This window comes from Stegastes partitus, unplaced genomic scaffold (genome assembly GCF_000690725.1).
Source record: "Stegastes partitus isolate 25-593 unplaced genomic scaffold, Stegastes_partitus-1.0.2 Scaffold325, whole genome shotgun sequence".
Taxonomy (NCBI): Eukaryota; Metazoa; Chordata; class Actinopteri; family Pomacentridae; genus Stegastes; species Stegastes partitus.
The window spans coordinates 76,006-95,804 of NW_007578056.1; the positions used below are offsets into that span (position 1 = coordinate 76,006).

At 40.5% G+C, this 19,799-nt stretch overlaps 2 protein-coding genes and 1 long non-coding RNA gene across 3 annotated transcripts; 1 reads left to right on the forward strand and 2 right to left on the reverse strand.

Annotated features, from left to right (window-relative positions):
* Positions 1-2,685: 2,685 nt before the first annotated feature.
* On the reverse strand, positions 2,686-8,183 carry tmub2 (transmembrane and ubiquitin-like domain containing 2). The gene is made up of 3 exons (XM_008283727.1): positions 7,965-8,183; positions 5,381-5,988; positions 2,686-3,940 (listed from the first exon to the last, which is right to left on the reverse strand). Exons 2-3 carry the CDS (start codon positions 5,971-5,973, stop codon positions 3,547-3,549), a joined length of 987 nt encoding a protein of 328 aa, XP_008281949.1. The 5' UTR covers positions 5,974-5,988; positions 7,965-8,183; the 3' UTR covers positions 2,686-3,546.
* A 2,454-nt stretch (positions 8,184-10,637) lies between these two features.
* Positions 10,638-12,110, forward strand: LOC103358672 (uncharacterized). The gene is made up of 3 exons (XR_520267.1): positions 10,638-10,730; positions 11,348-11,379; positions 11,559-12,110. It is a non-coding gene; the product is annotated as an uncharacterized LOC103358672 (long non-coding RNA).
* A 1,460-nt stretch (positions 12,111-13,570) lies between these two features.
* Positions 13,571-17,991, reverse strand: asb16 (ankyrin repeat and SOCS box containing 16). Its single transcript, XM_008283731.1, has 7 exons — positions 17,919-17,991; positions 17,403-17,744; positions 17,059-17,326; positions 16,400-16,808; positions 16,214-16,297; positions 14,025-14,135; positions 13,571-13,940 (listed from the first exon to the last, which is right to left on the reverse strand). Exons 2-7 carry the CDS (start codon positions 17,737-17,739, stop codon positions 13,755-13,757), a joined length of 1,395 nt encoding a protein of 464 aa, XP_008281953.1. The 5' UTR covers positions 17,740-17,744; positions 17,919-17,991; the 3' UTR covers positions 13,571-13,754.
* Positions 17,992-19,799: the final 1,808 nt, after the last annotated feature.

Sequence of the window (19,799 nt, forward strand, 5' to 3'; positions counted from 1 at the left end):
TTCAGTGTGTGGGTTGTTGCTCAGAGTTTGTTGTTGTTTTCCCACAGTGAAGGGGATTTTGAAAACAGTCACACCTCATGAACTGTGATTGAGGTTGCAGACTTGTACCTGAAGTCTACATCTGATGAGTCAGACTCATGATAAGGCAGTCTGTTCCTAAAACATACTCTGCTTTGTTGTCTGTTTCACTCCAGATGGGACTATTCTTGAAAAACTGCAGTCATATTGTTTTGAAGGAGACTTGAAGCAAGTTGCTTCTATACAGTCTGACTTCTTTTTGCAACCAGAGTCACCCCCTACTGGCTGTTAGAAAGAATGCAGGTTTAAGGCACTTCAGCGTTAAGACCTCGAGGCTACGTCCAACTTTTATGTACAGTCTGCACGATGTCTGATGTAAATTGTAAGTTGTGTTTTTTGCAGTTAATGTTTGTTTTTCATATAAATTGGCTTCACAAACCCAAAGATTTTACTGATTGAGTTGTTATTGTGGAGTCAGAAATGCATAGGATTTGATGGGCTGTAGTCTCCAAGACGACCGGTCGATTGGTTGGTCGGTGTGCTCTCGTCAGACCAAACTGTCATTGGTTGGACAATCCCCTGTGTTACTTTAATGTGGAATGCATTCCAGGATTAACCCATTATATTTGGTTTTCACAACTTTGAAGTGACCCAGCCTAATGGAAATTTTACTGAAATGTTAGTGATTCGGCTTAAAACGAACTAATAGCATGTTTTAAAAAAAACTCTTCACTTTGGCTGCATTTTGTTTAAACAGGCAACAAGTCAAGTAAAATATAGTTTGTGTATCACAGCTCAAGATGGCGGATTGTCTGTAAACAGCAGCTAACTAGGTTTATTTTCAGAAATTATGCAAATATAAGCAGGTGTCTCTTATCATTTGAGTATAAAATACAACTTTTTGTTGTTTATTACTTAATTTGTTGAAGCTAATTAGGCTAACCCCAGTCTCTGAGGCCGACCAGTTGATCAGGTGAAAAGTATAATTTAAAAAGACCGAGCTTGTCTTTGGTTGACTACAGCTCTAATATTTAATGTGTTTGCACCAGCACTACGCTGTACAAGATGGGGATTGTACAAAAATTATTTGGGTCTACAATTTGTGGCATTTTTATGTGTACATCCGTACATTAGTAACATATACCTGGAGAGGCTGCCTGAAAATGTGCATGATAATCCTATTTCCGCGTCCTCAATAGGTGACTTTCCACTGCATCAGCTTGGGGGCAGGCAGGAGGTGGAGCGTTTATAGGAAAGGCAATATATTTTCAGCCTTTCTGTTTCTATTTGACGATTTTCGACTGCAACATTTAGCTTAACATTAAGAAAAGAAAAAGACGTAGTTACTGTAGATAACTCTAGTTCTAGGAGTATGTGGGAAATGGAACAATAGAGGTTTGTTGTTACAGGCTATATGGTGAATTTTACTTTGCTAATGGAAATGTTAGAGAGGAGAACATTGCTACTCATCGAGACATAAAAAATGGTGCACATTGTTCTCTTTGGGTTTAATCCAAGGCGTTAAGAAGTACCTTGAGTGGGTACTTTTTTTTTTTTTTCTTCCTGAAAACAACCCTGAAAGAGGTTGCACAAAGGTTTACCCTGCCTTAAAACGGCCCACAAGTTCCTGCAGTGAAAAATTGCTTTATGACGAATTGGTTTTCCCACCCCAGGCGTGAATAGGTCTGTTTGAATCAATTACTTTTATGTCTTGGTTGAACAATTCAGCACATGAACTTGTTGTTTTTGAGCATGTATTACTCACCGACAGTGGGTTGGCCTGAAAGCTTTGGGTATTTTTTTTTTTCCCAACCCAGATTATATTTTATTTATTCCATTTTTCCTTTGAGATTCGTCGGATAAAAATCAATAATGTGGGCTGTGGGTTAGAAAGGTCCATTTGGCAATATGTACAGATAATGATTGTGTTTTTATATCAAAGCTTTGTCTGATGCTCGTGGACCAATCGGTCAGTTTGGGGAAGAGAATAAATAGCAATTTTCAGCAACATCAGAAAGCAGAAAGCTACCAACTGATGAAATGACAACTGATAGTGTCTCAGAAAACATTCACTATGTTTTCTGTCAATATTAAACTCCCAGGTATTTGGGGAAAACGTGCAAATAATATATTAAAGTCAGTCAAGGAGACTGTTTTTTATCAAAGAGAATGTTAGATTCAAGCCTCCGTTCCACCTGAATAATTTTCATACAATCCCTAAAATCAAGTGCATTAGTTTTATGTCTCAAATGTGACAATCTGCCAAAGCTTGGTTTCATTTCCAGTATGGAACATATTCCTCACGTCTGTTTGTTAGTTTCTGCAGCAGCATTGAGCGTGCCCTTGTGAATCCTGTCCAGTAAAGTCTTGTAATGTGCACTAACGATAAATGAACTGTAAGTGAGGTAATTTGGTAAGTATGACTCGACGCTCACGCCACCTTTAAGCGAATGACGCTAACGGCCGATGTTCTCTCGTGGCTCTTGGTGTATCTGTGTGCAATGACAAAGAATGCAATGTTGTGAGTTTCTGATATTTTCTCATGTGTGCGTGACCTGTATCTGAACATGATGTGAGGTTATTTTTTCTTCACTGCCATGCATACTGATGTTTGTACATAAATAAACACATACCGTACGCAGAGACTTGACTTCTTCAGACCACAGGTTTGGTTTGAAATGCTTTAATTTGAGATACGACTGAAACCAGAGCAGTCCAGCAATAATCAGAAGGGTTGAACATCCCCCCCCTCCCCTCCCCTTCAAATCTTTAAGTGCCAGATGCAGGTTCATCTGATTCATTCTATCATCTTATTTACAGAAAATACACAACATATTTACAGCATCCTCTCAAAAAAGTGTCTATTTCCACATCTAGTGATTGTTTAAATTAGCCTATTTCTACAGAGCAACATTTTGGAGCAACAAAAAAGAAGATAATCAGTCTTACACTGAGGCAGTTGTACAGTTTATATTAGCTTACAGGGAGCTTGAATCATTCAAATAACATCAAATAAAGGTACAGAGTCAAACTGGCACACACAGCACAACAGTGAGTGGTTCCAAAAATGATTTTAGATTCTTGCATCTATCAGTTATTTATTTTTTTTTTCCTTAAAACACAGTGGTCTGAAAAAGAACAACGCACAGGAAAGCATGGTGAACCTTAAATGACGAGATAAAGCCAGAGTGTTACAACATGGTGTGAACCACTAAGTCATGTTTGCAGAGAAGCTAAATTATATTTCAGTTAAAGCAAACTTCTCACTCGCTGCAGGTTATTATTTACTGCACTTACACTGTACAATCACTCATCCGTCTTTTCTTGGTACATGCACAAACGGGCTCACCTCGCCGCCTACAAACACACAGATCAGCTGTGGCATCTGCACCAACGCCATTTTTGATTAGTCCATCTCTCCAGACGCTCGCCCACCGCTGCAGCTATTTTTACTTTTTTTTTCTTTTTTTTTTTTTAACTTCACCTCGCAACATTCAGCTCTGAGCGTGTGCCCTCTCTTTTGCCTTTTCAGCGGCTGTGCATCCCGAATATCAGAAAGCTAAAGAACACAGTGACTCCCACGAGGGAGATGGTCGCGGGGGCGGTGAAGAACTGCCGGTAGTTGATGCGAAAGTACCACACCACGGCCAGTATCACCACGAACACAGGCACCACCAGGCTGCTGGTGCTGATGGCCACACCGGCAGCCCTGAATCCTCCAGAGACCCCAGATCCGACTCCGGCTCCCGCCCCGGACTGAGCTCCTTCGTCTGGACCGGCCTCGTGCAGGGCCTGGGACACGTGGCAGTGGATCACGCTGTTGTCCGTGATGTTCAGGGATAACAGAGTCCGCTTGGGATCCTGCAGCAACTGGCCTTGGTAAATTAATTTAATTTGATGCTCCCGACCTGAGAAACATTTGCTGGAGCAGAGGAGGGAAGAAAAAGGAACAGCAGTTAAAAGACATAAAATCACACCATTTTTCAGAGCAAGAAATTGTGTTCAGCAGGTTTTAAACTTTTCAACGATCTTACAAATTCTTATCTGTGAGGTACTTTTTGGTCAAGATAGTTCATAAAAACCTACAATCGTGACATTCCATTAATATCACTACATCCTACATGCCTCATTAAAACACTGGCCAAAAATAAAAAGTTTGCGTTAATCAGATTATGTAAAAAAAAACAACTTCCGCTTCAATGTTTTCTCACCTGATACAATTCTTCAATTAACCCTCTTAACCCCAAATCTCACCGACAGGTTTGAAAGGTTTGCTATCTTTGAAAAACTGCTAAATTAAACCGTTAACAAGAGCCAAAACCGTAAAAACAGAAATAATTGTCAGATTATTAACTTTTCCAACGGTCCCTGAACTAAATACACACGTTGTATGGTCGGGAAACTTAACCAAATGTAAGCTGAAAACCATCAAACAATTGAAAAGTTCTGTTCTGTTTTTAGATTCTGGGTGATAAGTGGTGTTAGCTTTTACAGCCAAATAAACAGGAGATAAGTAAAGAGACACATGTCAAAATCTAACTAGTAAAAATCTGTAGTATGTAGAGTCAGCATTTATTTTCTAGTATTGGTAACACCTGTTGATTCTTTTTTTTTTAATTTTGGAAAATAAGTGATGAAAGAAATTCAAATTTGTTTGCATTATTTTCTTTCAGATGTATGCCATTGTAATTGTGTCAAACCTACAGAAGACGTTTTTCAGTTCTCCATATTGCAGTTTAAAATAAGACGGGAGCAAAAGAAAAAAAAAAACGCCCAGAAACTGCTTGAGGTTCAGACAATTAACGGAGCCGTTAGATGGAATTAGATTAAAAGACTGCTCCTGTGTTTGTACAGTAGATCTAAAGTTGCAGCCATCTGTCAATTAGCTTAGCTTTAAGACTGAAAACACTTCATCTGGTTTGGTCTAAAGGCAACAAAATCTGTCTTCCTGCACCTCTAAAGCTAAATAAAATGTGACATCTCATTTGTTTAATCCGAACAAAAGCCTACGAGAAAAATCAATTGCGCGTGAAGTCTCATCGTCAACGTTAACCAGCAGGGACTCCAGGAAATAGTTCCAAAAACAACTTCTTCTAAAACCACAAGAAAAAGTTTCCATCCTTTGTTTTCTGTCATATTTAATAAACAAGGCACAACATCTTAATTAGCAGGCTTTACGACTGGCAGGCAGTTTTTTTTAAACTGTTGGACAGAGTTAAGAAAGCTGTTTTAAGCCTTTATTCTAAGCCAACTGTCTGGTGGCTTCTCTGGAAGAAAGCAAATATGCATATTTTCCAAAACTTTCCCTTTAACAGTCTGTGCACACAGTCTGGTGGTGGATGTCTGCGCTTGTGCTACTAACCTTTTCAGTATTCCCACTGTGTCTTGTGGTTCTACGACTGCCACCTCCTCTGTGTCATTTAAAAACTTCAAGCGGACAGAGATGGAAGTGGTCGTACTGGCGGTGGTCAAAACTGGCTTTATAGCCTTCTTTTCTTCCTCCTCCAGCTCTTCTTCATCCTCCTCCTCCTCCTCCTCATCAGCATCCTCTCCATCAGAAGCGTTCAGTCTTCCGGCCTGAGGTTGTTTGCTCTGTATGTCCAGCAGCAGATCTGTCCAAACCCCCTCAGCTCCCTCCCCTGTCCCCTCACCCTCTCCTCTCTCCGTCGCTGGCTCGCTGTCGTCCGGCTTGTTCTCCTGTGACGGCGGAGGAGTCTGTTGTTCGGGGGCGTCTGCGCCGGCGGGACCCCCGCTGTAGTTCTCGTGGCCTCCCAGTCCAATCAGAGAGGCGTGAGCGCCCACGGTGAGGATGGTGCCCAGGATGTGGTCTCCCCGGTCGGCCACGTGGGTCGATAGCCAAGCCAAGATGAGGGCCAGGACCAGGAGCAGAACGCCGCCTGCTGCCGTTACCTCGTCCTCCATGCCATCCAACATGGTCAGTGCACACACTGCCATCTCTGTCCTCCAAACCTGTACAACACAAGAGGACGCACATGAAGGGTAAGACCAAAGAACAACGTTAAGTGAAGTTTATCTATGTAACAGAAAATCACAAGTTTGTTTTCCTGTCAAATCACAATTTATAACAACGCAAATAGTGAATCACAAAGGCTGCAGTTTTCGATCGACGGTACAGAGCGCATCTGACCCAGAGTTTAAACTACTGTGTGAAGGGTTTTACAGCTTCCTGCCGTCCTCATTTAGAAACAGTCGCTCTTTTCATGGTATCTCATGTGATAACGCTCCATCACATGTTTAGATCCATCACACCAAGAATACTGAACTGAGGCAGGACTTAAAAACCTTATCGCAAATTAATTCACCGCATCTGTTAGAAAATTGCAATTACCTGTTTTCCCCAAACACTCATCCCTTCTGTCTAGTATCACAGTAGAAGACTAAAACATAACGTGATAGAAGATTTAATTTTTTGCATGTTCCACCCATTGCCAGTATTGTGACTGAGGAAAACAAATCAGGATTACAAATTTGGTTCCTTAATTTTTCGGAAAAGAAATGCAGCAATAAAGTAATAAATTGTAACACAGATTTAAACAGTCAGGCTCAAACCTTGTGGCAAGGATCAAGTTATGTTCTGATTGATTAAAATAAGCTCCTGAACATCAGGACAAAGCTGCTTTGTACAAGACCTTCATTCGGGCTAAAAGCAGTATTTCAAATCTTTGTGGCCACATAAAGTAAGATTCTGTAACTACAACTATTGTTGGAAGTTCTGGTTCCCTGTAGTACTTCTTCTAATCCGTTTTCATCAGAACAGATTACATTTAACACAATTACACAGGGACATTGTTGGGTTTTGTTCAGCCACAGAGAAAGTATTAAATATTTGTTATTCAGGTGCACAACCAAAGTAAAATTCAAAGGGAGACGGAAATCAAGAAATAAAACCATCTGAGGAGCAGAGAAGCAGATCAACTACAGTAAAGAGTTTATAGTTGTGTTTCATATACTTGCTGTTTCTAAATCAAGAATCCAGTCTTTGCATTTTGACAAAGTGTGCAGCTTTCTGCATATACATTGCAATATTAGGACGACGTCAAACAATGATTTTACAACAGCTTATCTCATGAAAAATGTACGAAAAGAGAGCTGGAACATGGAACAGATTGAATTGTTTTTACACATTTCATTTCAGCTCTTTATCAAGTAGTCTTGAAATACGATATTACAATATAAGATGAAACTGTAATGTAACAGATGATAATAACCTATATGATGACACCGGAAACAGATCAGGATGCAAAGTTATGAAAAGAAATGCAGTAATAAAGTGATTGTAATACAGAATAAAACAGAACCACAGGGCTTAGACCTTGCAGTAGTGATAAACTGATCTCCTGCACATCAGGACAACACATTTCATAAGGCTGAAAAACTTGGCCTTTCTTAACATTTGCTTTCCTCCTAATGTAAAAACAAACTATAATGACGACATTTCGCAGCTTAGAAGCAACAAATAAGTAGGCTATGTAATGGCAGAACTAATAATAACGCTTTTATGGAGGTATTTACATGTTGAAAAGTCACTGGCCTCATTCAGGATGAAAGTTAATTTGCATACAGCTAGCCAACAGTTCTGCTCAACAGCTGTTTCTTGTAGCACAGAAGCTACATCCAACTATGCAGCCTTGTCAGCTTTCTTTCTCATGTCACGTTTCTTTCAGTCGACATTCAGCCTCTATCTATAGTTAGCCTTTATTAAAGCTAGCCTGCCGTGCTGCTAACTTGTTATGTTATGCTGTTGTTGTCGAGCTAACTTAGCCTAGCAGCTAGCTAGCTAGCTAAAGGAAAAAAAAAAAAAAAAAACGACCTTCGGCTGTTTGAGGTTCGGTTTGTTTCAGTCGCAATAGCTTTCGGACAGAACAGAGGCTTCGTGCGGAGAGTAAATAAAAAAAGTGTTTGGTGTTGGTGAGAGTTGCTGGTACCTGGCAGGTGTGGAATCAGAGCATGTTTGAAGACGAGGCTCGGTGCTAGTTAGCAGCTGCTGCTCCAGACCGCATAACAAACACAGAGGCGGCGTGACGTCAGCACGGCGCCGCTTCCACAGCCCGGTCTCAACCTGTTGATCCGCCGACCGGAGAGCCTCGTCTGACCGGTAATAACGGATAATAACGGAGCGGTGGCCGCGTTCTGATCAGGTGTGATCACAAGAAAAAAAAAAGATTTCAACACAGTTAAAAAAAAAAAAAAGAAAAAAACTGTGTCGGGCTTTATTATTAAAACAATAACAAAAAAAGAAAGTGTAAAATATTAGTTATTTCAAATACCCAACCACAGTATAAATCCACTAACAGACAGAATTCTCAGCTTGTACTTGTAGCATCCATTTACGTAAAAAAAAAAAAAGTAATACTATTTTCTGTTCGCCTTCTTTTTTGAAAATGCATAAATAGATAAATAACATGACCAATCATGTTAAAAACAACCAAAAAAATAGCATTTGTGGATCAGTTATGTATAAACCAACTTACAGTTTGGCGTTTTGGAGGCAGACATACTCTTTACTTTTCAGTAGAGCTGATCTATATGTATTTGTTGGTCGATATTATCAGCTGATGCTAATGCGTGAGTGTTGATCCTGACGCTTGGCACTCAGCAATGTCATAATTTTACTGAAAATGTCTTAAAATCTGCTCTTAACCTGATCAAAAATGTATAATAGTGTAATGGATTTTGACATTGAATGTAATATAATCTGGATTTGTTGGGTTTTTCTCTGTTAAGTCTTGGATATAATCTTGCACAATGTGTACAGAAAGGAGAAGAATTAAGAATTAGAGATAGAAAGCGTATGGATCAAAACTATAAATATGTTTACTGTAGTTGATCTGATCCTTCAGGAGTGTCAGGATGGCTGGACATGAGATATACAGTTGAAACCAGAAGTTTACATACGGCGTATAAAAAGATATAAAACTTTTCTTCGTCACTGTCTGACATTAAATAAGACTAAACTCTTCCTGTTTCAGGTCAGCTAGGATTACCAAATTTATTTTTATTTGCTGAACGCCAGAATAAAGAGAATTTTTATTACTTTCTTCAAAGTCAGAAGTTGACATACATTTCCGTAGTATTTGGTAGCATTGCCTTTAAACTGAATGACTTGGGTCAAACATTTTGGGTTTCCTTCCACAAGCTTCTCACAATAGTTTGATGAATTCTGGCCCATTCCTTCCTGACAAAACTGGTGTAACTGAGTCAGGTTTGTAAGCCACCTTGCTCCACACATCTTTTCAGCTCTGCCCACAAAATTTCTACAGGATTGCGATCAGGGCTTTGTGATGGCCACTCCAAAACATTGACTTTGTTGTCCTTAAAACCTCTATTGGACATCTGATTGAACAACATCAAAGATTACACTTCCTTACGTTGTCTAGACTTACACAGACTGCTGCAGTTTGTCTGCAGCCTTCTGAGCTGTTGCTGAAACATTACCTCCATTAGGCAGAGTATTTACCAAACCAGATGAAAACAATGACCTACTCTCCTTTTAGAAATAATTGTAGACATTTTTAAACGCATTGAATGTGTCAGTCTGGGCAGCCGCATAAATATAAGTGCAGCCCACCTCTTAACGTTGAGGTCACTGCTGCTGAAGCAAAGTTCAGCTACAAACACTGATGTGGTGGAGTCGTATTGTGCACACGATGGGGAAATTTACCATCATAGCTGCTTTGCTCTGCACCTTCAGTAAGTACTTTTTTTTTTTTCTCACTGCAGCTGCTGGCTTTCTTTCTATGCCCCAATTAAACATAATTCACTGATGTTTTTCATTAGAGGTTCATGAATCCGTTGTTTGCTTCAGGTTGGATCTCTGTCTCAGTTGCTGAGTTTGTCACTGTGGAGGTTCAGCCTGCTCAAGAAGTCACACTCATGTGCAACAACTACACTCGTTTGGCCTCGAACATATTCTGGTACAGAATAACCAGTGAACCCATTATCAGCTGTATCTCATCTATGAGCAGCTCTATTGGCAAGGTTTTTCTCTTCGGTGGATTTCAAAACGACAAATTTGATATGACATCCAACGTCACAAACCTCTTTCTGAAGATCAGAAGCGTGGATGTATCTGACTCTGGGCTGTACTTCTGTGGATGTTGCATGGACGGACTCTCAGCATTGGTCAGTCCAATATATTTAAAGGTTCAAGGTAAGATTGTTGTCAAGTGCGTTGTGTCTTTTTGATTGTGTGTCCCAAACTGTGAGGGATTTCAAAATTGGTTCATCGTAAATGAGCTCCAAAACTGCTGCTGTCTTTCTCAAAATCAGACCAGTAGATTTATTGGATTGTGGACTGTATTTTTGTGGATGAGTCACAGTAAAACACTTATATCTTCAATGTAAAATTTACATTAATTTATGTCTTTCCATTTTGTGATTTCCTTGTTGACTTCATCTCACCGTGAAAGAAATATGTTCAGAATTTTAGTGACGGCTGCACATCATTTCAGGGGACAGTGAATTTGACAGTGACATAGACCGCATGTCTCAAAGTAAAATTTCATTCACTGCCTCAAATGTTAGCAAGACCACAAGTCACATTTAGAACATTTACTCTTAATTGTTCATTTTTGTTGCAGGAAAGTCTGATGTAAATACAAACCTGATGGGTGGGATTCTGTGTGGCTTGACTGTTTTGCTTCTAATGGCCATCATTGGTCTGGCTGTAACAGTCAGGAATCGTCACAAAGGTACTTTTTAAAATCTACTGTATCTGTCATATTTGAGGATTTTTTTATTTTTTTTGTCATGGTAGCGCTTTCTAACAAAGCACATTTTACTTGCTGATTGTAGAACGAGTATAGCTTGCCATTTAGTTCATCAGGAAGAACCAAGCAGATCTGTCTTTATAACTCGCAGAGCAGCTGGAACAATATTCATAAACATTTTAACATTTACACAAGCAGAGTTGATGGATTTTTGACAAACCCCAGGTGTGAATGCCATTTACAACTCCAGATGACTTACTGACCTATGGCCCTTTATTCATATAACGGATCTCTTTTGTGTGGGAAAAACTAGTTCTAGTGGTACACTTTTGAATGTTTTCATTTTTTAAAGGTAAAATGTGACCAAAACGAACCAAACCGTCACATTGAAAGCAAAGTTAATACCAACCCATGAGTGTAGTAGACTGTTACACCCCGACTGACAGTCGACCAGGCAGACATGGGTACCGGAAAACTGATACTTGGTCATTAATGGAAACCTATAGACTTCTTTTAAGGGCACTGTATTAGGACATTCTACAAAAAGACTCTCAGTTATTGTTAATTCTCTGACCACATATATTATCTCTTTCACAAAGCTGATGAAGACAAAGCTCCTCAAGCAAGCGAGGTGAATACACTTTCACTACTGACTTCTATAAATGTGATTCATTACCATGTCAAACTGTTCTTTTTTATTTTTTGCATGTGTTTAACATACGTTTTTCTGTCAAACTATGTCCAATGACTGAATACATATTCTCTTAAATATTTATTTACTTATTTCTCACATAATGCTATCATTTACAGATCTATGCAACAGTGAATTTTGCTCGAAATGGAAGAAGAAGAAGAGAGCTGGAGCCAAATGTTATTCAGATAGACTGAACTGCAGCTCAGTGTGAAACTGATGCCTCCTTAATCTGCTGCTTGTATGATTCTTGTGGTTGGGGCTGTTACCATTATATTTGTTAAATGATCGTCATTTTACAGTGAAGATCCTTTTCTGTCTGAAGTGAATGTGATTGGTGTTGAAGGAGGAGGAATAAAGACATTTGTGTGTGTCCACAGTCTCTGATAGTGAGAGTCAAAGTGAGCAGCAGTGGAGGAGAGAGTGAGAACATCTCACTGGTCAGACAGGAAGAGACAACACAGTGTGGTCTGAGGACAGCTGAGGTGGAAATCAAGAGGCCTGTTAGCTCAAAGCTTTGTAAGTCTGAACGGAAGCAGTGAACACTGGCTGACTTTTCTCAGCATATACATTTGTGTAGATGCTTGTATGTAACATCACTGTGGAATTTGGATGTTTTTGTTGATGTAATTGTGCTGCAATTCTGAATAAAAATAGAATTTATTTTAAAAGGACTACTGATTGTATTTATAAACCCACCATCTGCCACAACATTAAAACCACCTGCCTAATATTGTGAAGGTTCCTCTCATGTCCCCAGAACAGATTTGAACTGTTGGAGTACAGACACAGGACCTCTGGGAGTCCAGTGTTAGGATCCTAACACATTTGGAAACTGATGTTGCATTACACATGTAAGGAGAAACTTCCAAAACATGTTTCTCTCTAATCTCAGTCCTGCACGCACAGTACAAGATTTCAAAATAATGGCACATCACACATTGAGGGATAGTATTAAACATGACCAGAGTGAGCTATCAGTGATGTCATCTATTTTGTGAAGTGCACCAGTCCTTCCTGCAGCAAAACACCCCCATAACATGATGCTGCCACCTCCGTACCTCACAGTTAGGATGGTGTTCTCAGGCTTGCAAGCTTCCCCCTTTTTTCTCCAAATGTAATGATGGTCATTATGGCCAAACAGTTCAATTTTAGTTTCATCAGACCACAGGACATGTCTCCAAAAATGAAGGTCTTTGTCCCTGTGTGGATTTGCAACCTGCAATCTGGCTTTTTTTATGTTGCTTTTGGAGTTATGTCTTCTTCCCCTCTGAGTATCCTTCCAGCCCATGTCGGTACAGGACTGGTTTCACTGTGGATAATGACTCTCTGACCAGTTTCAGCAGCATCTTCACAAGGTCTTTAGCTTTTGTTCTGGGGTTGATATGCACATTTAGCACCAAAACATGTTAATCTCTGGGACACAGAACCGTCTCCTCCTGAGCAGTGTGATGGCTGGACATTCCCATAGTGTTTGTACCTATACGTATAATTGTTTGAACAGTTAAGCGTGGACCCTTCAGGCATCTGAAAATTGTAACCAAGGATGAGCCAGACTTCTAGAGTTCCACAGTATTCTTCCTGATATCTTTAGATTTCCCCATGTTGTCACAACAGGAAGCAGTGTGTTTGAGGTGTGCCTTAAAATACATCCACAGGTGTGCCTCCAATTAACTCCAATGCTGTCAGTTAACCTATCAAAAGATTCTAAAGCCATGACATCATCATGTGGGCTTCCCCAAATAGTTTGAAGGCATAGTAATCTTACTGTATGTAAACTTCTGGCTTTGAAGAGAGTAATAAAAAATTCTCTCATTATTCTGGCATTTAGCAAATAGAAATAATTTTGGTAAACCTAACTGACCTAAAACAGGATTAGTCTGATTTAATGTCAGACAGTGAGAAAAAAAAGAGATTACATGTCTTTTTATACATTGTATGTAGACTTCTGGTTTCAACTGTATGCTCTTATCTCTTGATTTCTGTCTGTGGATTTATGTTATGGCTGACTATTTTAAATTAATATTTTACACTTTCTCAGTTTGGTAACAAAAATCGAGCAGTCCAAAAACACCACCAACCAATCCAATATAAACAGGAATAAATAAATTAAAATGAACAGTAATCCAACAAGGAGGAAAAATCGTGTTTATTTAGAATTTCAGAAACTCCATCTAAGTATTTCAAGTTGACAAAAACACATGTTAGTTTAATAAATAAAAGCAACAGGTTATTGTAATGTAAAAATAAATCTTAGATACTGTTTCCAAAGAGGCACCATACTGATAAATATACTGTATGTACACAGCGTGGAGTCAGTGGAGCGTCCCGTCGTTACACAGCAGCAGGTAATCCCTCACAGAGCCGGGAATGTCCAGTTTACTGACCGCTGAGTGGCACCGAGCTCCTAAACGCTGACGTAAAGCACATCTACAGAGATGCTGCAGAGATCGAGGCTGGCTGCTGCGCTGACGCAGCAGGAGGAAGAAAGGACGGAGCTCCTGAGGCAGAAAACAGAAAAAAATTACAGCGTGGGAGGTAAATGAAGAAGAGCAGGGGAGGTTTCATCAGTGCAGAGAGCTCACCTCAGATATCTCAGCTGAGACAGAGTCCAACCAGTCACAGGGAGGGATGGAGGAGTACGAGTTCAGCATCACCTCTAGAGTGGCAGGAGAGAGGACACACTGCTTCAGCTCCTGTAGACGAAGGGGACAAATCAAATCACTTTGTAAACAGAGTGGAAGTACGTTAAAGGAGTCAAGAAGACAGATGTGATTTTAGGTTTTAATCTTAGTATGTCAGAGTGGATTTAAATGACATATTCACAGCATGTAATAAAGTAGATTCAATCATTTCTTTGCCTCAGTTTGCGGGACGTTTCCTCAAACAACCTCACAATTATTTTGATTGTTAGTACAATTAAAATACTGCTCAGATGAGTGACATTAGACTGTTTGCTTTCACTTATAAATATCATGATATTTTTTGCGACATTAGTCTCATTGTGTTCTTAATAACAACTGATTTTATTGTCTAATTTTAAAAAATGTGTCGATTTTTGTTTTTCTTTAAGGTTACGAAACTCAGCTCATCTTCTGTCTCTCTACTTTAAGCTGCATTCTGAAACTTTGACATGTATTATTTGCATCAATTAATTCATCATTCATTGATTCATTAACATCAATTAATCAGTCACTGATGATGTACTGATTGTTACCACTGTTGCTTCACATCAAGAAGCTTCTGGTTTCTGGTTTAACTGGGGCTTTTGTGTGTAGAGTTGGCATGTTGTCCCCATACCTGCAGCTTCTCTGGCTTCCTTCCACAAGCCAAAGACATGCCTAGGAGGGTAACTGGTGGTTTCTAATTGGTCGCAGGCGTGAGTGTGAGCGTGCACGGTCGTCTGTCTCGATGGCCCGATCCCAATCTCCACACTCACGGACTTTAAGGCTTGTTTGGGCCATGTCTGAGGGCTCAGGGCTGTCTCACAGGCCAGTCGGCATGTTCATAGGACTTGCTTATAGTTTATAGCAACATTTGTGACCTATAGTTGTCCTCCCCCCACCAAAATGTGACAAATGTACTAATGTAAGCATGGATAAGTTTATCTGTCAGATGCAGCATCCAGCTGCTCACTGTTGGCGTTTTTTTTTATTGCATGTTTGCAGAGTTGTTTGTATTTTTAGGATTTACAAATGTTTGTGGCTTTTGCTGTTTCCAAGCCTGCTGTTATGAGAGTGTATCCCGTTTTTTCTTTTTATATCATTTCAAGCCCTCATAACTCATGATCACAACATTGCCCTGAGGTTAGATAGGCCTGTGAGGGTTTTGTGATTTGGCCTTGAGCCTTGATTATGGTCCCTTGTGGAAACGCAAACGGTAAACTGAGGATTGAAGAACTGCACTCATGAATGTGCAGTAGGTTGTACATATAAAGTGGACATGCACCTGAATGCATAAAAGCCAATTTAGGCTTTCTGCATCTGTGTTTCTGCAAAGGCCTGTGTGGCACAACATTCCTCATCTGCCTAAATCACAAGGGTCCACACTGACCCCTGAGTGGACATCTGCACTGCAAGCTTGTCACCTAGGCATGCACCAGGAAAACAACAAAGGCTTGTTTTGAGGAGTGATTGTGTGAAAAGATTCTCCATCATCCACGCCTTTATAATTCAATATTTAAAAAGTTGTGATTGAAGTAGCTGGTGGTGGGCTTTGGAGGTTTTTTCAATTTTTACATAATTTCAATGCCCAAACTCAGTCAGAAGTTCTAAATTCTCCAGAAATTCTGTGCTGTGTTCAGCAAAACTCAGGAATAATCACACTGACTCGGCGCTACAGTCCAATCTGGAAATTCACAGCCTGTCTGAAACATCCATGGGAGCATTATATTTTTTCATACAGACTGATCCATACTTACTTTCAAAGTCTGCATTGGTTTCGCAGAACCCATGAATTGTCCTTTGTGTTAGCCCTGCTTATCCAGGCTGCACCCTGCCTAATGTCAGTTTGGATGTGCTCCAGCCTCCTGCAACCCTCTACAGGATAAAAGCAGGTCTCGCATTTGTCTCCTCTTTGGCCTGTAGCTGTAGCATGAAGATGTCGTCTTTACATATTGTAAAACTGATTTCTCACAAACTTCCATAACTACTATAAACTCAATCATGTCAGCATGCAGGAATTCATCCTTTCTTTTCAAATACACCTGTCGACCACCAGGTAAAACCTGATTTTACATGCAGCCGTCACCACATTCTGTCAGAGTTGCTGCTACCTTTGGTGAAACCGACTTCGCTCCATGGTTCAGAAGAGATCTTGCTATTGCTTCAGGTTGCTGGTCCGGAAAATCCTCCACCACCTTAAGAACCGAGGAGAAAAAGGTTTAGCCTAATGCTCTCTACATGGTGACTGTATTTGCAACGCTAAACTTTACTCCTTCACCACAGCACTCATCCGCTACCTGCAGCAAACAGTCCATCGGTGTGTATCCTGCACAGTTCTCAACATCTGCCTTCGCTCCGTGTTGCAGGAGGACGTCTACGATTCTGTGGCAGCAGTTTGCACAGGCGTTGTGCAGCGGGGTGTGCTGCTTCCTGCCTGCGGTTCGTGGGTCAGCTCCTGCGTCCAGCAGGCTTTGAATGACACGGAGGTAGCGTCCAGCCTCAGATGGCCTCTCAGCTCCGGAGCAGGCAGCATTCAGGGGAGTCTCCCCCTCTCGATTTGTGGCTAAAACATCTGCTCCGTGGCTGAGGAAGAGCTGCACGTGCTCCTCCAGGCCTCGCCGAGAGGCCACATGCAGAGGTGTGAGCCTCGACTCCTTGGTCCTCACGTTGACCTCTGCACCTCCTTCTAAAAGCAGCTCAGCACAGCTTTAAAAAAAAAAGACAGATTTTAATCATGACTTGCACCAGCCTCATTTAGTTTCATCTGGAAATCCATTTGCCTCATTAAATAAAAATTATATTATCCCAAGATCCTTTTCCACAGTAGCAGAAATGTCTTAAAGAAAATTAGGATGAAACTCAGTTCTAGTTGCCTCCTGGGCAAAAATGAACCTAATAGAGAATATTTATAGTAATGTACATTCAATAATTAGTTGTCAGCTCCTTTCGCACTCACTGGAATGACTGAGCAGAAGCGCAGAGATGGAGAGGAGCGCTGCCATCTGCAGCCAGCAGTTCAGGATCTGCTCCATGAGACAGCAGCAGCTGGACACAGACAGAGTGACCTCCTATACAGGCGTCATGGAGGGCCGTGCTGCCTCCAGGGTTGTCGTTCACCTCAGCTCCCCGAAACAGCAGCTCCTCCACGCAGCCTGTGTGTCCTCTGCTGGCAGCCAGACGCAAAGCCGAGGTTTGTTTCACCTTAGTGCTCAGCGTCCACATTCCTGACAGGAACAGAAACACAGTCCAGTCAGTGTTAACGGCATGATGATGTAGATAATCAGATCTTTGAAGTCGTACCCATCTCTGGAGTCCACACCATCTCCTCGTGCACCGTCTCCATCATGGCGTTGACCATGGCGGGGTCCTTCAGCACAGCATACACTCCTTTCATGTCGCCACACATGAAGGTGTTGTGGATGCTCGTGTCTCTGCAGTGGACCTGCGGTGGAGGAGCCCTGACCTCCTGGAGCCGCTGCTGCCTGGGAGGAGGCCTGGGGGCCCGAGGCAGCGGGGCCCGGGTCATGGCTCTTCTATGAGCCAGCGCTCGGCGGGCATCCTCCCAGTCCTGCAGCTCCTGATCCAGCCTCAGAGAGCGCAGTGAGGAAGAGGAGAATGGAAATGTGTCTTTGGACATGGCACCTTCAAGTCAGTCAGATATAAATGTCAGCTTGTTAAAGAAACTACACTACTTTATGCCATTTTTCAGTTTCATCTGAGCACACAGTCCAGACATTAAGCTCCTTAAGCGTCTTGCCTCTGAAGCACTGTGCAGTTACTGTTTGCAAAAAATGTCAACCTACAGCTGTTACTCACCCTGTACTGGAGTTGCCGTGAGTCACAGGGGTCCAAACAGTGGTCAAGTAAACACTTTCATCATAGGAATCAGCCCCAGTTTGCTCTTCAATTAAACTAACATGGAGAAATTAAATGTCCTTGCTTTGTGGACACAGTCACAAGATTGTTGCTCAAGCGCAAGTTCAGCACTGGTTATTATTAGATCAGAATGCAAGCTGATACTCAACTTATGCACGGCGGCCACTGGATGGCAGAATTGACCCAGGATTTATCTCCAGAACAGCTAAGCTGAGCAAAGAACAAGTACATGACAAGATAAACGTTGTCCTAGCATTGTTCAAAGAGGACCAGCACACCATCACAAATGACACAAAAGTGTTGCAGGGCACAGAGTGCAGGATTCTTGATGCAACATTATTATATTTGCAGTAAAATAAGAGTTGTAGTGAATGCTACCCAGTGATTTAAAAATAATAATGAGGGAAATAATATTATTAGAATTTCAATGCTAAACTTGGACAAATGGAAAGGGATTATGCAAAATTAACTGTAAGATAAATGACTGTTCTGGTGTTACAATGATATGAGCTGTTTGTTTCATGATGCCTTGTTCTTCAGGATGTGAAACAGTTTGAATGCATGAGTTTTTTCTCTGCAGATAAGATGATGGAGAAAATGTGCGCAACAATCTTCCTTCATGTGCTTTTATTGACCAATTTGAGAGACATTACATGGGATTCTGGTTGTCCTCCTGCAGTGAATTTTGAGCATGAAATACTTAATTTCCTGCATTCTTGCAAACCAATTTGCCGATTTTTTTGCATCAATTTATGGTAGAAATGTCTTTATTTATGTAAACAAAAACTCAAAATCCAGACACCAGGTGACAGTTCAAAATATAATGGAATATAATGCAGTTTTGCTTTTAAATATTTATTCTATTTCTATCTATTCTGTAGATGAACTTTTCTTATTTGAAATTGTCCCTGCTGAGAAAGACAGCCCATATACAGGTATGATTTACTCTTCTGTCCTCTTTTTTTTTTTTTTTAGCCTTTTGTTCGGGGAAGGAACCTCAGATGCTGTTCATTCTGTTGTTAAATCCCTTCACTGTACAAGTTGCACTCAATAAGCAGAAATGAATTCCTAGTTCATGGTTCTTGTCCTCTCTGCTATTTGCAGGGGCGTTTGTCGAAAAAGTAACAGAAGGGAGTATGGATTGATGAGGAGCTGATTTTTAAATATCATGTGTCCATACTTGTGACTAAACTATGATTAAAAATGGTTTCTGTTACAGGAATAAATCATGTTTGCCACTGCATTGAAGAAAATGTATGTCTTGAGCCCTTAAACACTATTTATCTCTCCACATTAGGATCCATTACTGGTGATAATTACAGTATTTATCACTGTGAGCTGTATGCTAAGATTGGCTGACCTTTATTCTCTGGCTTTATTTATTTATAAGGCCCTTAGTATTTTCTTCTATTTTTTTTACCTCCTTGCATTACTTCATCGTTCTCTTCTAATGTCAGAATCAGAATCAGTTTTATTGCCCAGCAGGTTTTCAGATGAGAGGAATTTGATGTTGACCTTAGCATTACAAGTCATATAAACAGCATGTCTAGCAAATACAAAGAATTCTAAGTAATAAAAAATAACACTCACGCAATGACTGGATTATGTTGCAGATGCCAGGTGTTTTTTAATGAGGTAGAGAAATCCATTTTTACTCACTGCAAACTGAAATAACCTACAAAATAACCATATCTAAAGCCTGACTAATTTTTATCCTGAGGGCTGTTCAAGCTTCATAATTTAATCTTATGTTGCTTCCAGGTGCTCCTGTTTCAGTTGATTAATTTGGTTTCATATCTTAAATGTTCTAACTAATGTTAT

What these genes read in the sequence shown, in the direction of transcription:
- tmub2 (XM_008283727.1), bottom strand. Translation starts at nt 5,973, where the DNA reads ATGGCAGTGTGTGCACTGACCATGTTGGATGGCATGGAGGACGAGGTA. An exon ending in ACAGTGGGAATACTGAAAAG is followed by an intron (nt 3,941 to 5,380) that starts GTTAGTAGCACA and finishes CCTCTGCTCCAG; the next exon opens with CAAATGTTTCTCAGGTCGGG.
- asb16 (XM_008283731.1), bottom strand. Translation starts at nt 17,739, where the DNA reads ATGTCCAAAGACACATTTCCATTCTCCTCTTCCTCACTGCGCTCTCTG. An exon ending in GGTGTGGACTCCAGAGATGG is followed by an intron (nt 17,327 to 17,402) that starts GTACGACTTCAA and finishes TGTTCCTGTCAG; the next exon opens with GAATGTGGACGCTGAGCACT. An exon ending in TCTCAGCTGAGATATCTGAG is followed by an intron (nt 13,941 to 14,024) that starts GTGAGCTCTCTG and finishes TTTCTGCCTCAG; the next exon opens with GAGCTCCGTCCTTTCTTCCT.